The sequence below is a fragment of the Equus asinus genome, chromosome 20 (genome assembly GCF_041296235.1).
Source record: "Equus asinus isolate D_3611 breed Donkey chromosome 20, EquAss-T2T_v2, whole genome shotgun sequence".
In the NCBI taxonomy this organism is placed as follows: domain Eukaryota; kingdom Metazoa; phylum Chordata; class Mammalia; order Perissodactyla; family Equidae; genus Equus; species Equus asinus.
In genome coordinates, this window is record NC_091809.1 from 14,784,682 (window position 1) to 14,805,105 (window position 20,424).

At 61.6% G+C, this 20,424-nt stretch overlaps 1 protein-coding gene across 7 annotated transcripts in view; it reads right to left on the minus strand.

Moving 5' to 3' along the window:
- The window catches only part of DPP9 (dipeptidyl peptidase 9), a 38,006-nt gene that overhangs the window by 1,891 nt on the left and 15,691 nt on the right, over positions 1-20,424 (minus strand). For 4 of the 7 annotated variants that reach the window (XM_014843110.3, XM_044752012.2, XM_044752015.2 and 1 more), the window contains 13 exons: positions 19,420-19,548; positions 18,099-18,160; positions 16,408-16,508; positions 15,102-15,279; positions 14,695-14,857; positions 12,149-12,228; positions 9,559-9,711; positions 8,983-9,118; positions 7,483-7,628; positions 6,464-6,610; positions 4,932-5,084; positions 4,232-4,374; positions 2,594-2,705 (listed from right to left, as the gene is read on the minus strand). In XM_014843110.3, coding sequence (XP_014698596.3) covers positions 2,594-2,705; positions 4,232-4,374; positions 4,932-5,084; positions 6,464-6,610; positions 7,483-7,628; positions 8,983-9,118; positions 9,559-9,711; positions 12,149-12,228; positions 14,695-14,857; positions 15,102-15,279; positions 16,408-16,508; positions 18,099-18,160; positions 19,420-19,548 — 1,703 coding nt within the window. Of the gene's footprint in view, positions 1-2,593; positions 2,706-4,231; positions 4,375-4,679; positions 4,815-4,931; positions 5,085-6,463; positions 6,611-7,482; positions 7,629-8,982; positions 9,119-9,558; positions 9,712-12,148; positions 12,229-14,694; positions 14,858-15,101; positions 15,280-16,407; positions 16,509-18,098; positions 18,161-19,419; positions 19,549-20,424 lie in introns of all 7 variants that reach the window. The other 3 variants (XR_011496109.1, XR_011496108.1, XM_044752011.2) reach the window with 2 other exon arrangements.

The following is a 20,424-nucleotide window of genomic DNA, read 5'->3' on the forward strand; positions in this document are numbered from 1 at the left end:
GGCCCGGGGCACCTGCTGCCTGGGGCAGACCCTGCTGCCCCCAGCCCTTCATGCCACCCTGGGTCCTGGCTGCCTGGTTATTTCTTCCTCCCTGTGGGCTGTGAGGGCAGAGAGGGGGTCTGTCTGGGTCCCCACTGTGCTCCCAGCCCCGCTATTTCAGGGTGTCTGAAACAGAAGGCGGGGTGCACTCCATTGCCCCCAAACACTGCCCCATCCCCAGCTCAACCCTAACGGCCTGCTTTTTCTCACTTTCAACTTCTGGGGAGGTAGGGCGCACAGGACTCGGGACCCAGCCCCAGCACTGCACGCGTTTCCCGAGAGGACTGGCCTGCACAGCCTCAGTGGACATGGAAGTCACGAGCCCATTTCACAGATGAGCAAGCAAGGCCCGAGGTTCATGGACCTGCCACCCACGGCCACACAGGGAGGCAGTGGCTATCCAGCCACCTGGTTTAGGATTTTGGGCTCAGAAGGGACACTCGAGGTTCCATGTGGGCCCCCCTGACGTCTTCGCCCTGACCTGCAGCTGCCTCTGATGTTTTCGAGGAGCGCGTGTGGTGAGTGGGGGCTGCCACAAGCACATGGACAGCTGTGCACCCCCACAGGGTGCTCTGCCTCCCTCCCGCCCCCTCTGGCAAGTGTGTGCCCAGCCACAGGTCCCCGAGGCCCAGCCGTCCTGCCCAATGACCCTCCATTTCCCCAACTATTGAATGGCAACGTGGCACTCCCCAACAGGTCAGAGTGCGTGGAGGGGACCGGGAAGCAGGAAGACTGTGGCAGGAGGTGTAACAAAATCCAGCCCTTTCACTTCCAGCACTCCTCCCGAATCCGCTGGGCCTCTTGCTCCCCACCGGGGCCCTCTCTCCTGCCAGGACGACTGACAGTGGCTCATGTCCCACTGGCCCCTGGCTACAGGACAGCCAGAGGGATGCTGGTCACACGGCAGGGAGACCAGTCACAGCCCTACTCACAGGCCAGGACACCACAACTCACCCTTAGAACAAAAGTCAGCTGAGGCCCCGCCCCCTTACTGCTGGAGCCCCACCCCTCACCTCCAAGGCCCGCCCTCTTACTGCTGAAGCCCAGCCCCTCACCTCCAAGGCCCACCCCTTACTGGTGAAGCCCCAACTCTGACCTCCAAGGCCCGCCCCCTTACTGCTGAAGCCTCGCCCCCACCTCCAACAACCGCCCCTTTATTGCTGAAGTCCTGTCCTTCACCTCCAAGCACTGCCCTCCCTGAAGCCCCATCCCACACCTGCAAGGCCCGCCCCTTTACTGTGGAAGCCCCGCCCCTCACTCCAAGGCCCACCCCTTACCGCTGAAGCCCAACCCTTCACCTCCATGGCCCACCCCCTACTGCTGAAGCCCCACCCTTCCCCTCCAAGGCCCACCCCTTACTGCTGAAGTCCCACCCTTCACCTCCAAGGCCCACCCCTTACTGGTGAAGCCCCGCCTTCACCTCCAAAGCCCACCCCTTACTGAAGTCCCACCCCTCACCTCCAAGACCCGCCCCTTTATTGCTGAAGTCCCGCCCTTCACCTCCAAGCACTGCCCTCACTGAAGCCCCATCCCACACCTCCAAGGCCCACCCCTTATTGCTGAAGCCCTGCCTTCACCTCCAAGGCCCACCTCTTACTGCTGAAGCCCCGCCTTCACCTCCAAGGCCCACCCCTTACTGCTGAAGCCCTGCCTTCACCTCCAAGGCCCACCCCTTATTGCTGAAGCCCCGCCTTCACCTCCAAGGCCCACCCCTTATTGCTGAAGCCCTGCCTTCACCTCCAAGGCCCACCCCTTACTGCTGAAGCCCCGCCTTCACCTCCAAGGCCCACCCCTTATTGCTGAAGCCCCGCCTTCACCTCCAAGGCCCACCCCTTATTGCTGAAGCCCTGCCTTCACCTCCAAGGCCCACCCCTTATTGCTGAAGCCCTGCCTTCACCTCCAAGGCCCACCCCTTACTGCTGAAGCCCCACTCTTCACCTCCAAGGCCTGCCCCTCACATGCCGTCCACCCACCACCCCTGCCCTGGTTCCAAGCTCCTTTGGCTTGCTCCCGCCACCCTGGTCCTGTCCAGGAGTGGCTCCCTCCTACTCATTTCCTGTGCCTGGTGTCAGCCAAGCGGGGTACCACCACCAGGCCTAGCTGATTCCCCTTAAATGTCACATCCCCAGGGAATTCTCTGATGCCAGTCAAGGTGACATCCCCTTAGATGCTTTCAGCACCCTGTACGCTTCCTCCAAAGCACGTTTCTTGGTTTGAAACGAAACATGTGCACAACAACTTCGGTGCCATCCAGCTCCCTCTACCAGGCCACGAGGTGGGGTCTGGCTGCCCCTGGTGTTCCCGGCACACTGGGCAGCGCTGACCGGGAGCGATCAGGATGTGACCGCTGAATAACAGAAGAATGCACGTCGCCACATGGGAGCCGGGGGGCAGTGTGGAGCACTCGGGGTGCGGGTGGAGGCGGGCAGTGGAGGGTGAGCCACAGATGGCCTGGGAGGTGGCACACGCAGTGGGAGGCGGCTCGGCCCGACCTGCGGCTGCCCACCCTGCCGGCTCCTGGGGAGGGGCCTGGACACGTCCAGCAGCCACCCACCTGGAGCTGGTAAGGCTTTCCCGCTCGGATCAGCTGGGAGACGAGGAAGTTTGTGTGGAAAAAGTGCACGTTCTCATCCAGGAAGCCGTGCAGGATGAGCAGGCGGTTGGGCCTGGAAGACAAGGGCGGGGCGAGGGTCTGAGAGGGGACCTCCTCTCCCGGGGCCCCGAGTCCCTCCCCAGCCCCAGCGGCAGCAAGGACGGAAGCAGCAGCTCAGCAAGACGGTGGCGGGCTGGAATGCTGGGGCACGCCTGGCGGGTCTGGGGGGCCTCCTCGCTCCCTTCCAGGCGGGGAGAGAAGAGGGGCATGTGCAGGGCTGTGCGTGGAATGCCCTGAGCTGCAGGGAAGCTTCTAGAGCAGCGCTGTCCCATGGCACTCTGGGAGGATGGAATGTTCTAGACCTGTCCCGCCAACGTGGTCTCCACCATCATCACCATGTGTGGCTGCTGGGCACTTGAAATGTGATGAGAGTGGCCAAGGAATTGTATTTTTTAAAGTTTGATTTTCGAAAATAATTTATTGAGGTGAAATTCACGTAACCTAAAATTAACTCATTTTAATTTTTTTTTTTGAGGAAGACTGGCCCTGAGCTAACATCTGTGCCCATCTTCCTCTACTTTATATGTGGGACGCCTGCCACAGCATGGCTTGCCAAGCGGTGCCATGTCCGCACCCGGGATCCGAACCGGTGAACCCTGGGCCGCCGAAGTGGAATATGTGAACTTAACCGCTGTGCCACTGGGCCAGCCCCTAAAATTAACTCATTTTAAACCAAATGATCCAGGGGCATTTGGTGCATCCACAGTGCTGCGCAACCATCACCTCTCTCTTGTTCCAGAACATTCCATCACTCCAAAGCAAACCCTCATGCCCATCAGCAGTCGCTCCTCATCCCCGGCAACCGCCAATCTGCGTCTGTCTCGGTGGGTTTACTGGTTCAGTGAATCTGAATTTAAGCGACAGGGGGGCTGTGGGCTCCCGTGGTGGATGACACGGGTCCAGAGCACTGGGTCCCGAGCTCGGCCGCATGCTGGCATCCCTGGGGGGCCCAGGCCACACTTCAGACCAAAGGGACAGCCTCGCTGGAAGGGGGCCCAGGCGGGGTCGGCCTGTGACAGAGCCCAAGAAGGCCATCACAGAGGTGTGGGACGCACGGTGCATGGTCCCCAGACAGAGCCACACCGGGAAGTGGCAACACCATTTTCTTTCAATCAGAGACCCCGAAGCCAGTGCCAAAAGCGTGACGTGGGATATGAGAGCCGGTCCGACAGACCGGATGTTACGACCATTGTGGACCTGTGTCCCGAGCCACAGAGTCAAAATCCGCAGGACAGAGGCCGCCCAGGTTCCAGACCGACGGGTGGGCCCATGGCGGGCTGCGTGCTTGGGGGATGGGGGAAGCCGGCGCTGCCAAGTGGCGTGACTCCAGACCCTCCCTTCCGTCTTCCGGGGGGCCTCCCACTCCTCTCTCGGAGCGCCCCGGACGCCCCCTTCAGTGAGGAGCGGCGACGAGGGAGCGCTGTAGGAGGGGACGCGAGGCGCAGGCAGACAGGGAGGGCGGAAGCCACAGGAGCGCAGCGGTGCGGGGGGCCAGCCCGGGCCTGGGGACCTGGAAGGCCGGGCGGCCGGGGGCCTTACTCGTTGGGCAGCTTCTCCACGTGCAGGGCCACGGACCCCGCCTCGTAGCCGACCTGGTTGTTCTCCGGAACATCCATATAGCGTTCCGTGTACCCTGTGTCGTAGGCCATCCAGACCGTGACCGGGGCGCCCGCAATGGCCACCTGAGGGCCACAGGGGATGGACAGGCAGAGAGAGAGAGAGAGAGAGAGAGGAGAGACATACAGGCAGGTCAGGTCTCGGGGCCTCCCCAGAGGACGTGAGGAGTGGGCATGCACGGGCGCTGGCGGGGAGGGGCCCTCAGACCGTGTGTCCCCCGTGGACCGTGCGCTGTCGAGGGAGGGCGGGACCGGCCCCTCCCTGGTCCCACTGCCTTCCTGCCTCCTCCTCCTCATCGCCGCCCGCGGTGCCCTGGCAGTGCGGCCGGCCTGGGGGCCCCTCCCCCGATGCTCTTCACACCATGCCCCACCTCTGCCCATCCGAGGCCGGGGTCCCGGGCTCAGCCTCCCACAGAGAGCTGCTGGCGGGGTTTTGTGCAGCCGGATGCCATCCTGGGGTCCGCAGTGGCGGGCAATGAGGAGGGGGGCTCGGCCCCGTGGGGCTGCTGCGGGGAGAAACAGCCACGTGGCAAGGCCCCTGCCGAGATGCCTCCCCTGGGGGGGCGGGCTCCGAGGGGCCCGGGCCGGCGCGGCAGCCAGGAGGGGGCGGGCGCAGGACCCACCTTGAAGACCTGGGGCTTGTGGATGAGCCCCATGAGCGAGAGGAAGCCCCCGTAGGACCAGCCGTGGATGGCGACCCGGCTCAGGTCGATGAAGCCGTACTTCTCAGCCACGAACCGCAAGCCCTCCACCTGGTCCTCAATCTCCACCTGGCCCTGGGGACGAGGCCGGGCACCTCTCAGTGGCCTCCTCCCGGCCGCGTGCCCTGCTGTCCCACCTCTGTCCCTTGCGGGGAGCCCTCTCCTTCCTGGACAGACAGCAGCTCCCTCCGGGCCCCGTTCAAACCCTGCTCTGGCTGAGTGACTCAGAGAAAGTCATGCCCCCTCTCTGGGCCTCAGTTTCCTCATCCCTAAAATGATGACGTTAACATGAACGAGACCCATTTCACAGCGGGCAGGAGGATGAAACAAGATAGTGAGTGTCTTGCACTTAGAGGCCAGGCACACATTAAAGCTCCATGAATGGCTGGCATCAGCACTGTCATTGTCATCACTAACACTGTCACCATCATCTCCATCCTCGTCATCACCATCATCATTGCCACCGTCCTCATCATCTTCACCACCATCCTCATCATCCTTGCCGCCACCACCACCACCGTCATATCACCACCATCATCATAATCACCACCACCACCACCATCCTCATCATCACTATCAGCATCGTCATCCTCACCACCATCCTCATCATCCTTGCTGCCAGCAGCACCATCATAACCACCATCCTCATCATTCCCACCACCAGCATCGTCACCACCATCACCATTACCACAGTTGTTATTATCACCATTATCACCACCATCACCATCACCATCACCACCACCACAACCATTGTCATCACCATCACCACTACCTCCTCGTCACCATCACGTTGTCATCGTCACCACCATCACCACCACCACCATCATAATCACCACTACCACCATCATCATCACCACCATCATTGTCACCATCATCACCACCATCATCATCACCACCACCACCATCATCATCACCATCACCACCATCACCACCATCATCACTACCATCACCACCACCATCACCACCATCATCACCACCATCATCATCACCACCATCACTACCATCACCACCACCATCACCACCACCACCATCATCATCACCACCATCATCATCACCATCACCATCATCACCATCACCACCATCACCATCACCACCATCACCATCACCATCATCACCAGCATTAGCATCACCGTCATACCATCGCCACTGTCATCACCACCATCACCATCACCATCAGGACCACGTCTACAGCCACCACTCCCTGTCTGGCCCAGCCCTCGGGACTTCCTGTCACTCGGACCTGTGCTGACGTGTCTGGCTGGGTCCCCAGGCACCAGGCGGGATGTGTGTCCACCTGTCTCCCCACGGGGTGCAGCTCAGAGCCGAGCAGCAGAGCAGGTGACCCCTGGGCTCCCGAAGGCTGCCCCCTTCCAGCCGGCACCCGGCCAGCACCAGCCCCGAGGAGGTGCCTCCCTCCCCACACAGGCAGGCCCGGAGCGCGGGAGAGAAGGTACCATTTGGTTTTTCAGGGCCCCCTCGAAGCGAAGCCCTCGCTGACACGAGCCCCGGCCGTCGATGACCACCACGGCGTAGCCCAGGGACGCCAGCGTGTTGAGCCGCAGATACTTGATTCCTTTGAAGGAGTTATTCACCAGCTGCACCTGTCGGGAGGAGAGGCGAGGACATGGGGCTTCGGGCGGGTGGGGAGACATCCAGCGCGCGGCCCAGGCCTGAGGAGGGCGCCTGCACTCTATCACGAAGGCCACGGATGGCCTGGAAGGGCTGTGGACGCGGGGAGTGACAGGTCAGACGGGCCCCTCTGCCCTAGGCCCCGTACTCGGGACGTGCGACAGAGAGGAAGGGCCACCCAGGCTCCGTCCGCGGCCGGGGCCTCTGCGCCAGGCCTCCCTGTAGCTAGTGCCCTGTTTCTTCAGCTCCCTTCTGCCTCCTTTCTCCCCTCAGTCATCTCGCGAGAACAGCCGCAAGCCCTGCTGGCGGCGGGCGGCTGTGTTCTCCAAGGAATGGGATTTAACCCAGGTCCTCACTTTGGCACTTTTAATATTCAGGGCCGGGTCATTTTCTGTCATGGGGCACCCGGGGCACGATGGGGTGTGGACGGCATCCCTGACAGCCACCCGTGAAACGCCGGGGGCAGCCCCCGCTCCAGTTATGACAAGCACAGCTGCCCCCAGACATCGCCGTGTCCCAGGGTGCAGAACCCCCCGGGTGAGAAGTGCATCTCAGACGGACCTGCCTGGCCCTGTCCCCTTCTCCAAGCACTGGGCCCAGGACCCACGGCCACCTCTGTCCCCACGAGGTGTCCGGGGTGAGGGTGGGTCACTGCAGGGCAGGCAGCCCGGACAGACACGGGGATCAAGGGGGCTTCCCAGAGGGACAGGCAGCATCAGCAGGTGGGGGGAGGCTGCCTGGGGGGTGGGCTGTGCGGACACCCGGAGGCAGGAGAGGGAGGGCCCCGGAGCCCGAGTGCTGAGTGGGGAGGGGGCGGGGCACTGGGAGCAGGGCCGGCACCCACCTGGGGGCCTCCATACACGAAGAGGACGGTGGGGTGCTTCTTGCCCGGTTGCACGGCGTGCGGCTTGTAGATCATGCCGTAGAGACGCACGTCGGCCCGCGTGTGGAAGTGGAAGATTTCCGGCGGCACGTAATCCGGGGGGCAGCCTGCAGTGACAGAGTGGCTGTGGTTCCCAGGGAGGCCGGCTCGGGGCGGGAACACGGCCCAGCGACACCCACGCTCCCCTGCTGGCCCAGGCGCACCCCATTTGTGCTTGCCCCCGGTTTAAATCCGAACCCGAGGGCCGGCAATGCGTCTGCGCCCCATGAGCGCGTGTCAGGCCACACTCGGGCGGGAAGGTCCCCAGGGTGCCCGACGCTCGCTGGGCTCCTGCAGGGCCACCGCCACCTCTGGGATGTGACTCATGGCCAGTGTGGTGTCCACCCTTCTCTGATTTTTAGGGTTGCGGAGCGACACTGGTTTGCAGTCGGGATGAGGAGAAATCTTTCCTCAAGCTCATTTAGGCAACTAGGGCGAGTGGACTGAAAAATCAAATAAACGAACGGTAACGTGGGCCAGGGGTCGTCAGACGTGCTCTGTGCAGGGCCAGAGCATGAATATTTTTGGCTTTAAGGGTCATCTGCATCTGGTGCTTCGGCTTGGCTGTCTCGGCCCTCAAGTGGCCACACAGTGCATAAAGGATAGGCCCGCGGGCTGCACTCTGCGGCCTAGTCACAGAGGCAGTCACAGACACGGCGAGGCCGGGCGTGCCGGGCCCCAGCCCCCTATGGCAGCCCAGGGCTGGCACAAGCGGGTCCTTGTCTCTAAAAGCAGTCAGGGCTCCTGCTCCGTCACGCCTGGGGGGCACGAGGAGTCACAGTCCGAGCTGGGGGATAGAGGAGGCATTTTATTTGCTTAGATGCCAAGGCGTGACAATGGTACAAGATGCTTTCTAGTCCGTCCAATGCCCCATCTATGCCAGGGATTCCTATTGCCTAGAACGTTCTGGAAATCCAGCTGGGGGAGGTTGGGGGTCAAGGAAGGGCATCCTTTTAGTGAGAGGCGCCTGTGAGCTGGGCCCCACACGGGCACTGACGTCTACCCTATAGACGGCCGTCGGACCATTCTGTAGATAAGGAGATGGCCCTGTGGCCAGCATGGGGACCGGGGCCACCCGAGCAGAGCCCTGGCTGCACTCCAGGCTCCTGGGCAAACTCTCAAGCTGTCCCCTGGGGCCCCCCTCGTGACTGTTCCCACCCCCCACCCCCTGGCTCCTTCCACAGACAACGGCTTTGCGTGTCTGCTCTGCGTAGGCGCCCTCGGGGACGGCCGCCATGAGGACGAGGACGCCTCGTCCCCTCTGCCCCTGTGTCAGGCAGAGCCGGCTCCTGAGCTGAGCCTGCGCTCCGTGGGTCAGCCACGGACGGTGGCCCAGGAGTGAGACTGCGTGGGGTCACAGTGCCCGCGGGACAGTGGCGGCCGTGTGGGAGGATGAGCTCTCGGGGGCCGGGGGCTACTCACTGGCTGCCTCCATCATGCTGGCCCAGAAGCGAGGCTGCTTATGCAGAGGGTCGTCGTCGGGCCCGCTCAGCTTGTAGACGTGCACGCAGGGCGGCGTGCCCACGCTGCTGTAGTGGCTGACGAACATGTCGAAGTTCTGCGGGCGGACAGGGCGCTGAGCACGGCGCCACACCCGCGCCTCCCCGTCCCCGCTCCGCTGTGGCTCCCTTGGCCCCGTCGCCTGCCAACCTTCACCGCCTTAGCTCTGGGTGTTCCCTAGTTTGGACCTCAAAACCCTACCCACACGGGTGCGTGCTACAACCAGCAACACCATTTTGCAGAGAAAGAAACTGAGGCTGAGAGGAGTCTGTCCCCCGGCCAGGAGCCCCAGGGGCTAACTGACGGGCCCCGGGGTCAGACCCAGGTCCATCCAATGCTAGAGCCCACTCATCCCGCTGGCCCTATGGCTGGCAGCCTGCCACCAGATGCTCGCCCTGGACTGGGAGTGGCCCTGTGCACGGCTGCTGCCTGACGTTCTAGAATGTTCCAAGAGGTGAAGGGTGGGTGCGGGGCCGGCGCTGTCGGGGAAACACCCACCTGGCTCATGGAGCAGCTGTGGGAGAAGCCGGGCGTGGTGAGGCGCACGATCTCGCCGGCCGACTCGTAGCTGACCACGTAGAGGTGGTGCTCCAGGGGCGTGTCCTTCGTGCCCTGGAAGTACACCAGCTTCGTCTCCTCGTTGACCCAGATCTGCGGGGGCACAGACGCCTCGTGACACGGCCCCAGGCTGCCCGTGCCTCCCTTCCCACGGTGGCTGCGGGAGGCGGCTGACGCCCAGGGGAGGGGTCCTGGTCCCCCTTGCTGCCCCTCCGGGAGGGCCCGCGTGCTGCGTCAGGGGACCCGTCCTCCCCCAGGATGGCTTTAGCCTGCGGGCTGGAGAACTGTCTGGGAGAGAGGTGCTTCTCAGACCCTGTGGGGCAGCAGCAGACCCCGAGTGAGCCCAGCTGGCTGTACGTCCTCGACTGTGACTTGGAATCAGAACTCTGGCCCCACACGGCTCCTCCCAGGCTGCCTGGAGCCTCGAGTGGGGGGCTGAGGGCGCGGGGCCTGGGACAGAGGCTGAGGGAGGGGCCGTCCTGGGCCCTTGGCGCGCCAGCCACCAGCCCTGGTCCTGAGTGGGGTCGGCCCATCCCTTGGAGCGGGGTGATTGGTTCCTTAATTATGGCACAATTCTGTGGCCACACAAAACCATTTTCAAAAACCCCTACAAATCCCCTAAAACAACGATGCCATATGCGTCCCATGGAGACGCGTAGAAATAAGACAGCTGGCAGTGACATCCCCCCACGGTCGCTTCCCAGGAGGGGTAGAGGCGACGCGGTCCGGGGTGAGGATGGAGGGGATTCCAACTTCAGTCTTATCTAGAACTAGTCAATTTTCACAACAAACGCCAACGTGTTTGTTGTCACCAAACTCTTCAAATAAATGCAGGTTTTGTAAAAGTCGAGAATGTCATTGGAAAACCCCAACCACATGTAGTCACGCACCAGTTCTGTCACAAGGACAAGACACGATGAACGAGGCGGGAGAGAGGTGTCCTCCAGGGAGCGGGACCCCCAAGGCCGAGGGGCCTTCACGGGGGTGGGGGTGCCAAGACAGCAGGGCAGGTCAGGGCCGCTCCCGCCACCAGCACGGCCACCTCGAAGGCAGACCGCGCACAGCAGCACACGGAGACAGCAGAGGGCCACGCTTCCCCTTTTCACTTTTTAAAATGCTGCTGCTGCTTTTTTTCTTAGGGAAAAAGATAAGGTGTGCCAACAGTAAAACACTCACGATGACAGAGAAAGGTTTTCACGCCGGCGTGCGTGTGTGCCAGAGGCTACGAATGCCAAGGGCTCCAAGTACTGAAAACAGAGTCCTCATGGGGCAATTCTGCCCCCCATGGGACGTTTGGCAACCTCTGGAGTCATTTGTGGTTGGCACGCCTGGGGCGGGGCTGGGGTGGTCCTGGCATTGAGCAGGTGGGGGCTGGGGATGCTGTTCAACCCCCCACAGAGCCCAGGATGGCCCCCCGCAGAGGACGTAGACCCGAAGCGCGGCAGTGGCGGGGGAGAGACCCTGCTGTGAAGATGAGAGGACGAGAACCACCTGATGGTTCTCTTTGCAGAGGAAGAGGCTGGGGCGGGGCAGAGCCGTGCTGCGAGCCAGGGGCGCCTCCAGCAGGACTGGCTGCAACCAGGGCAGAGCCACCCTTTCGCCCGTGGGTGGCCAGCCTTCTGCCCTCGCCTCGCACACGAAGACGTGAACATGAACTCCGGCAGATCAGACCAGCTGCACGGTTTGCCAACTTGACAAGACAAAGTGACGTCTGTGTGCTGACATCTCGGATGTGCCCTGGGATGACCTCAGAGGGTGCTCGCCTACAACTGGGGCTGCCGGGTCAGACGAGCCACACGCTGACGTGGTGGTAGAAGCCATGTCTGCCCCGAGCGGGCTGCACTGGGGTGCCCGGCCCGTCTCCTGCCCCTGCGCAGCACGCTGCCGCCCCCACCTCTGGACTCGAAGAGTGCCTCCACCCCCTCCTCGTCGCTTGTATGGTTTCGCTCTTTACATCTAAGCTTTGGGTGCTAGTGTGAGGTAGGGATCCGGGATGTCTGATGGAGGGATCCCGCTGTAAAATCGGGAGTTCTGTACACCTGGACCCTGGTGAAGACATCATGGTCAGAGGCAAAGTCTTGGCACGTGTTTGTGATGGTGCCTTTGGGGGAGCAGGAGGTCGGCCTCTGTCCTTGCAGCTGTGTCTTTTGTTCCCGATGCCCCCAGGGGCAGGCGTGGGGGCGGGCTCAGGTCAGGAGCCACAGTGCAAGGCCATGGTGGCACCAAGACTGTCCCACAAACTGGTGGAGCAGAAGTAGGCTAAGTGGCTACCCCAGGTGGCACTGAGCGTGGGCCAGGCCCCTCCCACCAGGATCCAACAACGGGCGCTCGCAACAGTCCCTGCGTCCTGGACCCAGCGAGTCTCCAGCTGGTGGGGACCACAGCCCTGGTGACCCCGAGGGAGCAGAGCAGGAGGGAGGAGTGGACGGGAGGGAAGAGAGAGGGCACAGACTTGAGGGATCTGGGGGTGGGGAGCACAGGTGTGTGTGCATGTCTGTGTGTGTACAAGTGTGCACGGAGACCCCGGTACCTTGGAGCCGTGCCTCGCCAACACCTCCCATTCACCGCTGGTCAGCGCGACCTCCTCCTTGATGGGGCATTTAAATTCATCTGGAAGTAAAGAAAGGCAGAGAGATGACAGGGGATCCAGGAAGCTGCAACTCGGACCCCAAGGCACCGAGGAAAACTCCACCTGCGCAAACCCATCACGGGGCCCACACGTCCCAGGCCCGGGGGGTTGACGCTGAGTCTGAGACAGGGCAGACCCAGGACACGGGCCGAGGGGGCTGGGGGGAGCTCCTACCACATTGACGGGAGGCCCAGCATTTCCCAAGACAAATCAGGAAACTGCATTTTTATCCGAAGCGCCCAATTCTAGACCCCGTGCAGGCCAAACTGCCCGCTCCGGGCCCTGGACCAGTGACCGCATAGGGCGTGCTGGGATCCTGGAGGACCAGACCTTGACTGAAACGCTTGAGGCGAGCGCAGGCTCAGCTGCATTTTACGATAGGTCTCCGGGGTGGAGCTCTTTGACTTTTCACAGGGAAATGACGATAAGGGATGTTTGTTGGCGTGTATTAGAAATTGAGAAGACAGTTCAGAACCGATGGCTAATGCTTCTTTCGCATCCTTTTGGGTCTAAAGCAAACTTTGGTAAATGTTTATCCAGGGAGGGAAAATGCCTGTGTGCAAATAACCAAGCGTGGGCAGACACAAACTTCTGGGGCAGCGACGCAGGCCAAGCGACATGTCACACCAAGATCCAGGAGGGCCAGGTGCTTTTCCTGTGTCCCTCCCTCCCTCCCGCGGAGGCTGGACACGGCCGGCTTTCTGCCCCTTCAAACCTTGGCCGGCCGCTCTGTCGGGCCCGTGGAGGAAGGTGCGGGGTGGGGAGCTGAGCTGCACACGCCCGCGTCGGGGCCCCTGGGGGATTCACCAACTACCGGCCTCCAGCCTCTGCATCCTTGGCCGGGCGGGCCCCCCAGTTCTCCGGCTGTCCCCGTGAGGCCTGGGCAAGGGCTCCGCCTGGCTGGCCGCCCTGCCTCGCGGCGCCTCCTCTGAGGCCTCCGCTCCCTCCTGCTCCAGTCTCTCTGGCCTTCTGGATTCAAGCCCACGCTGCTCACGCCTGCCGGCCCTCCGTAGCAGGACCCTCCACGGCGAAAGCCCCCGTGCCCCCCGACCCCTCCTCCTGCCAGCTCGGTCCCTGCTGCTCGCCCAGGCCCCAGGCTCCTGACCGCCCTCCCGCTTCTCGGGGCTCCTTGAAGGGCCTCACTCCTCCTGCTCATCTGTTCAACTGCCGCCTAGCAGGTGCGAGCCACGTGACAGGAAGGGCGAGCTGGGGCTGCGGGCGGCCCCGAGCAGAGCGGATGGGAGACCACGGGTGCCCACCGCACAGGCAGGAGGCCCCTGAGGGGCACCCGCTGCGAGTTCTGCTCGATGACCACCAGGCAAAAGGCCCATTTCCAGAGGCGGAAACGAGGATTTTCCAAGGGGAATCTCCCCATGTTAGCGGGTGACAGTGCAGTCTGACAGACAGACCAGCTGAAAAGCAAGACGCTGACAGTGTCAACGTCCACCCAGAGTCAAATCCACCCGGGGCACACTGCCACAGCCGTGACCCCGGTCCTGTCACCTCTCCTCACCTCTCAGGCTACGCTCCACAGAGCAACCAGGGGAATCAGATATAAGATCAGTGGCAGAAGCCCAAGCCCTCACTGTGGCCCAGAAGGGCCACGTCCCCTCCCTGCCCTCCCTCCTCCCTCTTTCCCCCTTGTGCCCTCTGCTCCTCCTACGTGGGCCTCCTCACTGTTCCTTCCACACGCCAGGCCCGGGTCTGCCCCAGGGCCTTTGCATAAGCTGCCCCACAGCCTAGAGTGCTCTGTGTGGCTACCTCTGCCACCTCCTCCAGGTCTCTGCTCAATGGCACATTATCCAGAGATGTCCTCCTGGTCTCCATTTCTAGAAAGAAGGCGCTCCCTCTCTAACCTCTCACCCTGCAGCATTTTCCTTCTCCGTGATCACCGCTCCCGACACAGTATCCTTCCTTGTTTGGGGATTACTGCCTATCTCCTACGCTAGAGCACGGTTTTCCTTTTCTCTTTGTACAATGACATTCCCAGCACCAAGAGCAGGGCTTGGTGACTTTTCCCATAAAGGGCCAGATACCAAATATTTTCAGCTTTCCGTCACACTACTCAACACTGCCGTCGTGGCAGGAAAACAGCCACAGACAATACAGAAGTGAATGGGCGTGACCGTGTGCCAATAAAACTTTATTTACAAAACTGGGCGGGGGGCCAGACCTGACCTGCGGGCTGGAGATGGCCGATGCCTGGCGTGCAAAGGGCCTGGCATGTATAGCTGCTGAGTAAACACTGGGGAGTGACTGAATGAAGAGCCCGCTGGTGGAACCCCTGCCGGAGCGTGAGTGATTTGCGGGAAGGGCGGCCATCTTACTCATCGCGCCCCTCCCTTGCGGGGCGCGCCCGGCCACGGGGAGGGGTCCATGAACAAACGGTGCACTGAGCCACAGACGGATGACTGGACGCGCCACGGCCTGAGTCAGGCTTTGCTCACCTTCCCCGGGGCTGAAGGGCTGGGTCCAGTCGTAGCTGCGGGGCTTGAGAATGGCGGTGACCTTGTACAGGTGGCAGAAGCCCGTCTTGCACTCGTTGGCGCGGAGGAAGCAGAGCTCGTCTTCTCCCTCTGACTGGGGGAAGGGATAGAAGATGTCGTGAACCTGTCCGGGCAGAAGACAGAAGACGTGTCAGAAGGCGGGGGCAGAAACACGGCGCCCCGCCCCGCCTGAGGGGGACGCTCCGACAGGGGGCCGGGCTGTGATGGCAGGGAAACCCCGCAGACTCTCCCCGCCGCCCAAGCTCGCTTCTCCCCTCGGGGGCCAACTCAGCCCGTCACTGGCTTCTGCCCAGCTGGGGACCTGGGGGCCCAGGCGGGCTGCACCGCCGGCACCTCCCTGCCCTTACGTTGATCCACACGTCGGTGACCTCCTCGTACACCACGTACGGCTGCACGTCCCTGGGCACGGCTCTGGCGAAGGCTGCCCGCTGCTCCTCGTCCTGGGTGGTGGGGATGAACAGGGCCGGGGGGAGGAGGACAAGCTGGAGCCGCTGCTGGGGCCGGTCCAGGAACATGGCCCAGGCACTGAGAGGGAGAGGAGAGAGAGAAGCCCGAGGCCTCAGGGGCCGTCGGAGGCAAGCTGGGTGCTGGAAGTCCCCTCTTTGCTGACTTCGCCTATGCCTGACCATGGATCATGGTGCCTGTTCTGGAAACATCTCACATCTTTAAGTCTTAGGACGGCGTTTCACAAACTTCATCATTTCCGCCAAATTCTCAGCCTGTGCATACTATCCTGTATTTCATACTTGGTTGGAAATGGACAATTTTTTAACTTAGATGTATTTTTTTTGTTTCTGTTTTTTTTGGTGAGGAAGATTGGCCCTGAGCTAACATCTGTAGCCAGTTTTTCTCCATTTTGTATGTGGGACACCACCACAGCATAGCTTCAAGAGTGGTGTAGGTCTGCGCCCAGGATCTGCGAAACCTGGGCCACCGAAGTGGAGCCTGCAAACTTAACCGCTACGCCACAGGGCTGGCTCCCTAAATGTATTTTAAATGGAGTCCTGTCGGCAGTACAAATGCCAAAAAAAAGCATAAAGACAGAACAGTGAAAACCAAACCAGAGAGGAGATGTGGATTCGAGTGTGAGCCCGCGGCCAGCTGCGGTGCTGGGCTGAGCCCGGCCGTCTCTGTGGGGAAGGGGCCTGGCAGGTGTCTGGAGCGCTGAAGGCACCTTTTTCTGTCAAGGGGCCAGTGAGCAGACATCTCAGCTTTGTGGGCCACACGGTTTTGTTCAAAACTACTCAACGCTGGCGGGTGGCACAAAGGCGGCAGGGGTGACCCGTAACCGAATGAGTCTAGCTGTGAGAGGCCGTGCGCCCGTGAAACGTGACTCATGGACGCTGAAATGGGGATTTCATATCGTGTTCACATGTGATGAAACGTTCTTCTTTGGATTTCTCGCCCCCATCGTTTAAAGACATAAAAGCCATTCTTGGCTCGTGGGCCCCATGAAAATGGGCAGTGCGCTGGACGTGGCTCGCGGATGGTGGTGGGGGGCCCTGACCTGGAGATTTCTGTCCTTGCTGCGGGCAGCAGGGGTGGAAAGTGAGTGAAAAGCGGACCCTTCGATTCGGTGTCCTGTGTTTCTCACCCCTGGGTCCCCAGGCCCCGGCTGGGAATGGCTCGGATTGCATCCGACGGGGCACTCACTATTTGCCGTCGTGGGTCCAGCCGGCCCTGGCGATGTACTCCACCTTTGGGAACAGTGTGCCGAAGGGCTGCACCAGCTCCTTCTCCTGGGTCGAGACGATCTAAGGGGAAGCAGACTCGGTCACCCTCCGGCCTGACCACGTGCTGCCCGGGCCACTGTTAGGGGTGCAAGGTAGCCCCTCCCAGATCCGTATGTTGAAGTCCTGACCCCCGCCACCCCAGAGTGGGGCCTTATTGGAAAGAGGGTGGCTGCAGACGAAATCAGTTAAGATGAGATCATACCGGAGTACGGTGGGCCCAATCTGACAGGACTGTCCTTATAAAAGGGGGAAATGTGGACACAGACGCCACAGACGGAGAGAAGGCCTCGTGCCAAGACACAAGGAGAAACGGCCGGCTATGAGCCAAGGAGACAGGCCTGGAACAGCCCCTTCCCTCACGGCCTCTGAAGGAACCAGCCGGACGACACCTTGATTTCAGACCCTCAGCCTCCAGAACTGGGAGAGAAGAAACTTCTGTGGCGTGAACCGCCCCGTCTGTGGTACTTTGCTAGGGCAGCCGACTGGCTGGAAACTGAGGGTGCTGGCCGGGGCGGTCAGGGCAGAGCCAGGTGGCCACGGGCAAGACGTGGTCCCCGGACGCCGCGGCCTCCTCGAGCCTACAGGGGGCAGGCACAGCATCTGCCGGGGAGGATGGAGGGCAGACGGCAGGCGGGGCCTTGGGACATCCCGCAGCCGAGCAGGCCGCCACTCCCACGTGCCCTGGCTGCTGCTCAGCTGGCACACCTCACGCCCACCGTGGGACCCTGCTCGTCTGACGGGGCCAGGCACCCTTTCAAACACTGCGGGAGCTCAGCAAAGCCGCTGACGGCAGATCCCTGCTCAATCTGCCAGAATGTTCTGGTCATGAGTGGAAAAGGGGTTTGGTCATGGCCTAAGCGTGCCCCCCAAAAAACCAACCCCCAAGTTATGAAAACGAGTATAGTTTATCTTATGCTTTTTTCTGGAACGTTACACAGGAAGGCGTTTGGACCAAACTAGGCCCGGGCTCCCTCGGTCTGCGGGAGCTCTCGAATCCCTGACGTCGGGGGTGCTTCCCTTTGACACCTGGCGCCCCCACGGCCAGCTGCCTTCTTGGCTGCAGCCTCTTTTGCCCTCCTGGCTGTGGGGTCCTGACTCCCTGGGGGATGAGGACCCTTGTCCTTGATGCTGACCAGGTGACAAAGAATGATCCAGACACGGATGGGTCTGGGAAAGTGATACGTGAGGATCTGTGCAAAATGCTGGGGTGAGGGCAGCCCAGTCTGAGGCTGGGGTCCCTCGGACAGCTGTCCCACAGAGCTCTCTCTTCTGGGAGCCCAAAGAGAGGCCTGGACCTCTAAGTCACCGCCCCCCCGTAGGACTGAGAAGGCCACGGCCTGATCCCAACGGGACCTCTGTCAAGGCTTGCTCGTTGGCATCACTCCTCGTGCCGCGTGACCCCTGGAGGGACGGAAGGCCGCGCCTACCGCTCCCGGTTTCACAGACGGAGGCTCCGGGTAGTGCCTTTCTGGGTGCAGCGGGCCAAGGGGGTCACCTGTCCCTGGGAAGGGGGCGAGCGGCCTGCTGGTGCCACCCGACTGTCTCCCACACACACCCCGGCCCCTCCTCTTGGCATCTGGAAGCTTCCCCGGGGGTGCCAGCCACACATACCTTGCCCTGACCGTCCGTCTGAAACTCGGCCAGCTTCAAGGCAATCTTGGGATTCTTGCTGCCTGTGGAAACGAGGGCAAGGTGAGCCTGGCAGCTGTCGCCTGCGTGGGCTGACAGCAGGTGTGTGGGGCAGAGCCTGCGGGGGGGGGGTGCCCACTGCGAGGTGCCACAATGGCATGGGGGGCCGTCCAAGGTCCTCTCTGTGGACATGTCACCCTCTCTGGTCCAGGCACAGTGTCCCTCGGGCAGACTTTCTGACTTTGGGCTCTGACTCGCTCCTCACAGTGACATGACAACCACCTTTATGGTTTCAGAACAGAGGCCAGACCCTGTGCTGGGGGGCACGCCATGGGAGACGCGAGTGGGAGGAGGACGCCGTCCTGCCTTTGGAGAGCTTGAAAGCTGGTTGTAAAGAGGGGACACAACCATAATAAAACGACTAAGGGGGCAGGAAGGTGGCGCACGTCCACGAGACCCAGCTGGGCCCGAGCCTTCTGAAGGCAGGCGGCGTCCAAGACCCACGTCCCGGAGGAGTGCTGGGTCAGGCTCCAGTAACTGCTACGACGAATCTCAACCCCGCCCTCACGGCTCTAGCAGCCCTGGGCAGGTCACATCTCCGAGGCTCACTTTCCCATCTGTCAAACGGGGGAAAAGAGCGACCTTCCCCATTGCCCTGGGATCGGAAATGTCCTCTGAGCAGGCACGTGGTAGCGCTAAGTTAGCAAGGGCGCGTCTTCTATATGCTTCCAGAAAGGTCACGAGTGGGAGGCCTGAAGGCCTGCATGTGTATTTTGTGTGGTTTAGGTTTTTTTGTTTTTTTTTTTGTGGTGAGGAAGATTGGTCCTGAGCTAACATCTGTGCCTATCTTCCCCTATTTTATGTGGGATGCCGCCACAGTGTGGCTTGATGAGCAGGGCTAGGCCCACGCCCAGGATCCGAACCTGTGAACCCAAACCACCGAAGCGGTACACGCAAACCTAACCACTACGCTACCAGGCTGGCCCCTACTGTGTTTTTAAATAATTCGAGCACTATTTAAGCATTGGGAGATAACGCAGATGAGTCTGGATTTCTAGCTTCTCCCGAGAAACAGGCAAACTCGAGTCCATTCTCACAGGCCGTGGATATCCCATGGGGAGACCTTGGGGTCTCGTGGGCCTCGAGGCAGAAAGCTGGCCACACTGATGGCGGCGCAGGCCCTGCTCTGGCCCCTGCACCCAGCCTGCTTCCCTGGGCCCTGTGGGCCCGGCCTGGCCGGTGCGCCGTGCTCAGGGAGGCCTCGGCCGCCGCCCGCCCGCCCGCCCGCCACACCTGCCCTCACCTGTCCTGGGGTAGCGGTAGGAGTCTGTCTTCCTCTCCTCCAGAGCCGGGGAGGGCACGTGTATGATCTCCACCTCCGACTCATCCACCTCCTCGTAGAGGATGCGCAGCGTCTTGTGGCCTTCGGGACCTGGTGGACGGCGGGGGGCAGCTGAGGGTCCTGGAGTCCCCGCTGCCCCTCCGCCCCCTCAAGCAGGGGGACTCCGCTCTCCCACGCTGAGCCCGGACAAGAGTGGGAACCCTGGGGTCAGAACCCTGGCTCTGCCGTTTAGCCCTTAAGCTGGTCACGTCCCCTCTCGGGGCCTCAGTTTCCTTACTGTGCAACGGGCACGAGAACTCAGCTATTCCCAGCACAAAACGGCGAGGAGCCCACATGGGATGTTCTGGGCTGAACGGTTCCTGCTGAAGCCCTAACCCCAGGACCTTAGACCGTGACGGTACTTAGAGACGGGTCTTTAAAGAGGTGATTAAGTTAAACTGAGGCCATTAGGGTGGGCCCTGATCCAACAGGACTGATGTCCTTACAAGAAGAAGACATGAGGACCCAGATGCTTAGAGGGGGACCACTGAGGACACAGGGAGGAGACTACATCTACATGCCCAGGAGAGAGGCCTCAGGAGAAGCCAGCCCTGCTGACTCCTCCATCTCGGACTCCAGCCTCCAGCACCGGAAGAAAATAAACGTGTTGTTGAAGCCCCGGGTCTGCGGGACTTTGTTATGGCCATGCGAGCAAACTAACATAGGGCTCAAGAAAGGCAAAACGAAAGCCGCTATGAGAAACACGTGAATCACCGGGCGGGGACAGTCTGGCAGGGAGTGTGGCACTGGCGATGCTGACGTCACGGGACGGAGCCCACGGCTGCTCCTTCCTGAACAAGCCCTTTCCTTCCTCGGCTGCCAAAGGCTCTCGATCGGCTGCTTCCTGTGCCCTCACCTCACACTCACCCCGACTGGCCAACGACGTCTCCAGAATCATCCCGACAGGGGACCTTGGCCAAGCCCCAT